Source organism: Choristoneura fumiferana, chromosome 22 (assembly GCF_025370935.1).
Source record: "Choristoneura fumiferana chromosome 22, NRCan_CFum_1, whole genome shotgun sequence".
In the NCBI taxonomy this organism is placed as follows: Eukaryota; Metazoa; Arthropoda; class Insecta; order Lepidoptera; family Tortricidae; genus Choristoneura; species Choristoneura fumiferana.
The window spans coordinates 5,444,554-5,451,370 of NC_133493.1; the positions used below are offsets into that span (position 1 = coordinate 5,444,554).

At 41.0% G+C, this 6,817-nt stretch overlaps 1 protein-coding gene across 1 annotated transcript; it reads left to right on the plus strand.

Moving 5' to 3' along the window:
• Window positions 1-648: 648 nt before the first annotated feature.
• On the plus strand, window positions 649-1,497 carry LOC141440414 (uncharacterized). The gene is made up of 2 exons (XM_074104923.1): window positions 649-826; window positions 1,068-1,497. Exons 1-2 carry the CDS (start codon window positions 703-705, stop codon window positions 1,490-1,492), a joined length of 549 nt encoding a protein of 182 aa, XP_073961024.1. The 5' UTR covers window positions 649-702; the 3' UTR covers window positions 1,493-1,497.
• The last annotated feature ends 5,320 nt before the right edge of the window (window positions 1,498-6,817 follow it).

Here is a 6,817-nt window from a genome sequence, read left to right on the forward strand (position 1 = left end):
AGTAAAATTCCAGAAACCACGTGGAGACAACTTGCGCATTTAAAACATGTCAGCACGAGAGCAATATAGAATTTTGTGATCACTGTTCACTGTTAAGGTTAATCGCCGCATAAAAACACTATCAAAATTATACTTCAACTAGCCAAAGAAAAACAGAAATAGCAAAATTAGATATTGTCTGCCATGTTCGAATGCTACAAATCGAATCACGTTTACCGCTTCGTTAGCCACTTTTAGCAATTTTAGGTTTTAAGTTTGACAAAAAGCGGTACAACGGTGACAAGTTGCTAGCCTGTCGCCTACGGTATACCTGTATACCTTAACCTATACCTTCAGTCGCCTCTTAGGACATCCACGAATGCAATGGACAGATGTAATTCTAACCCGACACCACACGGGTACCGACACACACACATATACGGTTTTGTATGTTGATGGGAGCGATGCTGCGGGCTTATTAGTTGAACATTATCTTGGCTTCGTCTTTCGAGATTTAATATACCATGTAGTAGCCCCTGCTACGCTTGAACCTACCCGCACATAGTGTTTCAGCGTCGTTGAGGGTGAACAGAAAACATTTTTTCTTTGTGTACCCTACCGACACTTCACGGTGGACCAGCGCCCAGCTGGCCTCATTCCTGTCCGTGCGCGCGCGGCTAACGCACGTAGTGTTCTACAACAATCTATATACTTAGTGAAATCATGCCTAAACGCAAAGCAGCGGAGTCTAAGGAAGATCGATGGAGGCGGAAGATGAAAAAATACGAGCACAAGTTATATCGACAGCAGCTCGCAATTATCAACTCCAGTGACGAGGATTATGAAGGTATGTTTCGTTACAAATTTATTTTTTTTGTGTGGATGCCGGCGTTATGCACCTTATTGAAAGCTCAGAGTCAGTACGCGATACTGACCCGTAGCACTTTGTAAAGAGTTAGTACGAGATACTAACCGTTATTTTTACGTAAGAATAATTTTATTCTTACCCACCTTGGCAAAATTTTTATTTACCAAATTCATATTATACCTAAATACGGTATAATTTATTTTATTTTCACATTGTTCAGACGATTCGGGGCCAACGGTAATCGCGGATCCTGGCGTCCTCTCGGTGGCTCCACCGGAGCCTCTACCTTCGCCGCCTGATGACGAGGCTGCTGATGCTGAACCTCAAGTGGTAGCCCAGCGGAGTGAAAGTGCCGAAGCGGAAGTAACGCAACCGACAGCTACCGAGCCTGCGGATGCAGAAGCTGGCCCGTCACCCCCAGCAGTCGCGGAGCCTTTACCGTCGCGCCTATTAGAGCCTGCTGCGGCTGAGGTCATTGACCCCGAATTATTGACGGCGCTCGGCGATTTTCAGGAGGAGACCCCAGAATGGGGTAGCGATATAAATATAAATTTGGCGCAAAGATGGCTTCCCATTTTAAAGGACGGCTTAAATAAAGTGACCAGGGACGACATAAGCAAGAAATATCTACTTCCCAAAAATTGACAATTAATGAAGGCACCCGTGCTTAACCCGGAAATTGCTGCCGTTTTAATCGACTCTGCTAAGAAACGGGACGCTAGAATAGTAACGAAACAAGCGCAGATGGGATTGGCCTTAACTGTTCTAGGTAAAACAATGACTGGAATTCTCACGAAGTCAACCGAAACATCCGAAACGCTCCGGCTGTTAAATGATGCAGCTAAGTTAATCGCCGATTCCCATTTCGCTGAGACCGAAACGAGACGATCTCTCATTGTGCCGATGCTGGACAAGGACTTTATTGAGCCCTTTAAAGACCGCAAAAGAGACGGCTACTTATTTGGCGACAAATTGGGTGATTTTATTAAATCATCCAGAGGATTAAAGAAAACTGGCCAGTTGATGCAGGCTACAGGTTCAACGTCAAGTTTAAACTCTCGAGCCCCGCCGCCGTTTCGCCAGCAACTCCAACGCGCGCAAGTTCCTGCGCGCCGTACGGTCGGCGGGCCGAGAGCAGCGCAGGCGCCATCCGCAGCCTACCGGCGGCGCGCGCGCGCCGCGCCGGCACCTCCCGCCAGGCAGGCGCCAGTGACGTCATCCCGCGCCGAGCGGCGCCTACACAGCGCCCGGTGCTACAGCGGGCCAGGCGCTAAGCGAGAACGAGGTACATGCTGGGCGTTTACGATATTTTGTAGATTCTTGGCGCTCAATAACTGATGATGAAACCATAATCAATACTGTGTTAGGATATAAGATTCCTTTTTTAGAAAGACCTAGACAGCGCATAGATTTTTGTCCTAACTTATCACTACCCAAGAGTGATATTAGTTTGATAGATAAAGAAATATTAAGATTGTTGGAAATTAAGGCCATACGCAGATGCAATCCTTCTGAGGGGCAATTTGTTTCGAGCATTTTTTTAGTGCCTAAAAGTAATGGCGACAAAAGGCTTATTCTAAACTTAAAGGATTTAAATCGCTATATTGACAATAAACATTTTAAGATGGAGGATGTTCGAACTGCTATTAGATTAATGACAAAGAATTGTTTTATGGTTAATTTAGACCTTAAGGAAGCGTATTTTTTGGTGGCTATTCATCATGAGCATACAAAGTATTTAAGGTTTTATTTTAATAATACTTTGTACGAATTTTTGGCGCTACCCTTTGGGTTGTGCTCGGCTCCTTATATTTTTACAAAATTAATGAAACCCGTAGCCGCTCATCTGAGGTCACGTGGTTTCACTAGTGTGAATTACTTAGATGATAGCCTTCATTTTGGTAGTAGTTACACAGAATGTTTAATTAATTTAAACGAAACCATTAAATGCCTCACTAAATTGGGATTTGTGATAAATTACGACAAAAGTTGTTTAGTTCCGGAAAAGAAATGCCAGTTTCTTGGATTTATTTTGAATTCCGAAATCATGACCTTGGAGTTACCTAATAAAAAGAAGCAAGATATCATGGCTCGTACCGAGCAAATGTTGAACACCAAATCCCTTACGGTGCGGAGTTTTGCTCGATACTTAGGTACTTTGACTGCAGCGTGTCCTGCTGTCGCATATGGATGGTTACACTCAAAGCTTTTAGAAAGAGCAAGGTACTTAGCGTTATTGCATAACGATGACTATGACAAGATGATGAATGTTCCAAGTTATGTATGTGATGACTTGCTTTGGTGGAAAGCAAATATTTTGACGGCCAGTAATACGATTAAAAAAGATGATTTCGTACAAGAAATATTTACAGACGCTTCTCCTCGTGGCTGGGGGGCAGCCTCCGGTGACGAGACGATAAGCGGTGCTTGGAGCGACGAGGAGCGAGGTCATCACATAAATTATTTGGAATTGCTGGCTGTATTTTTCGGCTTACAATCTTTTGCAAATAAACGATCTAATTGCGAGGTGCTTTTAAGGGTGGATAATACTACTGCTATTGCATATGTAAATAGGATGGGTGGTGTGCAATACCCACATCTTAATGATATAGCTCGCAAAATATGGTTGTGGTGTGAAGAAAGAGGGATCCATATCTTTGCATCTTACATTAGATCAGCTCAAAATACTGAAGCCGATTTCGGATCACGGAATATAGATATCGAGTGGGAATTAAATCCTTATGTCTTTAAATCCATTGTGGCTAAATTTGGACACCCCAGTATAGACCTCTTTGCCTCTCGATTAAATACTAAATGTAGCAGATACATATCTTGGAAAAGAGATCCGTACGCATACAACATTGATGCTTTTACTGTCAATTGGAACAAATTTTTCTTCTATGCATTTCCGCCTTTTTCACTCGTCCTGAAAATGCTGCAAAAAATTATTAACGACCGAGCTACTGGGATTGTGGTGGTACCAAATTGGCCATCTCAACCATGGTTCCCCGTGTTCAAAACACTAGTCGTAAGAGACATAATGATTTTACAACCGGATAAAGCTCTTCTTCTATCTAATTTCAGAGAGGCTCATCCCCCTACACTGTCGGCTTTCCCTGGCGGTGAGTCTTTTATCCGGAGCGCATTCGTCAGGCGCGACGTCCCCCAGTCTGCCCTGACCGTAATACTATCATCGCTGTCAGATAATACGAAATCCCAGTACACATGTAGCTTTAAACTATGGTGGCAGTATTGTATGGCGAGGGGGTTTGACGCCTTGGATATCCAGGTTTCTCACGTATTAGATTTTTTAGCTAAATGTTTCGAGCAAGGTGCGTCATACGGAACCTTGAACAATCACCGTTCGGCTTTGTCACTTATTTCAGTAAATAATGTGGGTCAAGACGATCTTATCAAACGATTTCTAAGAGGAATATTTAGGATTAAACCCGTTTTCCCAAAGTACAGCGTTACATGGGACCCTAGTGTTGTTCTCGAGTACCTTTCGCAGTTTTATCCGAATAACACCTTGTCTCTGGAGATTTTATCCAAAAAATTAGTAGTTTTGTTAGCCTTAGCTACTGGACAAAGGTCGCAGACTCTTTCTTTGATTAAGCTACCAAATATTGTAATTAATAATACTAGAATTATAATTACTATTACCGATTTAATAAAGACCTCTGGGGTAGGCAGAAGGCAACCAGTAATTGATTTACCATTTTTTCGGCAACGTTCAAATGTTTGCCCTGCAGAGACATTAATTGATTACATGGAAGTAACCTCTTCAATAAGAACTAACGACAATATAATTGTTACATTTCGAAGACCGTATCAAGCAGCTTCTTCGCAAACGATTAGTCGTTGGATTAAGCAAACGTTGGCAGCTAGTGGTATCGATACAAACGTATTCAGTGGTCACAGTACGCGGCATGCGTCTACTTCTGCCGCTCATCGGGCTGGCGTTAGTATCGATATCATTAGAAAAACTGCTGGATGGTCTGGACAGTCATCGGTATTTGCTGACTTTTATAATAGACCAATTACTAATGCTAATGCCAATTTTGTTGAAGTATTATTTGGATAATTAAGTATTTACTGATTGTGATACTAAACTCACAAGAAGTTGTTTTCTTTTTGTTACTTATTTCATTTTATGTTAAATATTTCTGTTGCTTATATTATATAGTATAATAAATATATTTGATTTTTTTTTTACCACTAAAGCTTTGTTTCTGTTACTTCGTGTTTCGTAACAACATTGATGACATCTAAACATCTACATGGTATATTAAATCTCGAAAGACGAAGCCAAGATAATTTAATGATCAAACGAACTTACCTGAAGTGAAGTTCGATCCTAATTATCTTGGCTTCGTCGAAGAGATTTAAGGTCCCACCCATCCCTATGACATTACTCTGGTTTATTAGATATTCATATAAATTCATAATATTACCCCTATCAATGTTGTTCTATATTTTCTATTCTCTAAACTGAATGAGGCCAGCCGGGCGCTGGTCCACCGTGAAGTGTCGGTAGGGTACACAAAGAAAAAATGTTTTCTGTTCACCCTCAACGACGCTGAAACACTATGTGCGGGTAGGTTCAAGCGTAGCAGGGGCTACTACATGGTATATTAAATCTCTTCGACGAAGCCAAGATAATTAGGATCGAACTTCACTTCAGGTAAGTTCGTTTGATCATTAAATAAAACTAGACATGTATATAGAAACGTTGTATGTGATATTTAGCTACCTCATATAGCTTTTGTTGCGAGCAGAATGTTTGGTAATGCTCAATAATGCTGCACAAATTGCCTTCCATTTGAATCTGTTTGCTCACCCAATTCAATTACCTTTAATGAACAGGGAATTAAAACAGGATGATTTCATTTTGTGGATGCACTGATGAATATATTAAAATTGACGCTTTATTTATTGACGATCGAATAGCTGGGTGGTTAGAGAACCTGCCTATAAGGCTTGAAGATCCGAGTTCGCGGTCGAGGCAGATGTTTGTATTTGTAATACGAATGTTTTGTTCTTGTATTGGACGTTTCAAATGTGTATTTAAATATAATATTAAATAGGTACTTGTCAGATATCTCTCGATTTCGGTACTCAAGATTTTCAAGAACAAGTCACGATCTTTTCGTAAGATTTTTTTAATTTTTCTCCTCAAGAACAAGTCACGATCTTTTCGTAAGATTTTTTTAATTTTTCTCCTTACAAGTTATACATATGTAAATAGGTGTTAAAAAATCTACTTCAAACTTTTTAATCATACCCCTAGTGCCTGTCGTAAGTGACGAAACCGTCAAACGTAAAAGTAGCAGACTGTCATGTGGCTGCTGTCATTAGAGCGCAGTACTTAGCCGAGGAAATGACAGTCGCAGGTGCTCCCGCCGCCAGCTGCTAATAGCTTTTAGACAGCAAGCCTTTGCGTAGTGTTGTCACTTATTTTGTCGATAATAAATATTATTTTATACCCATCTTGCCCGTGACTCTGTCTGCGTAGAATTCGTTTAGACAGCAAGCCTTTGCGTAGTGTTGTCACTTATTTTGTCGATAATAAATATTATTTTATACCCAACTTGCCCGTGACTCTGTCTGCGTAGAATTCGTTTATCGCTAACTTAACTAATTTCCGGGGTAAAAACTATCATATGTCCTTCCCCGGGACTCAAACTATGTGTATGCCGAATTTCGGTTCAGCGGTTTAGACGCAATGAACTAACAAATAAACAAACGAACAAACAAGCAGACTTACACTCTTTCGCATTTATAATATAAATGGGATTGGGGGATGATAATTCAAGTTTATTAAAACCTAAATTTCCAAAGTGTATAGGTAAATAAGTAACCCAGGAGTCAGCAGTGGTGTAGGGGTTATAGCACGCAGCACGGAATGCTGAGGACCTGGGTTCGATTCCCAGTGCTGGTCTCTTTTTCTGGTTTTTCTGTGCAACCATG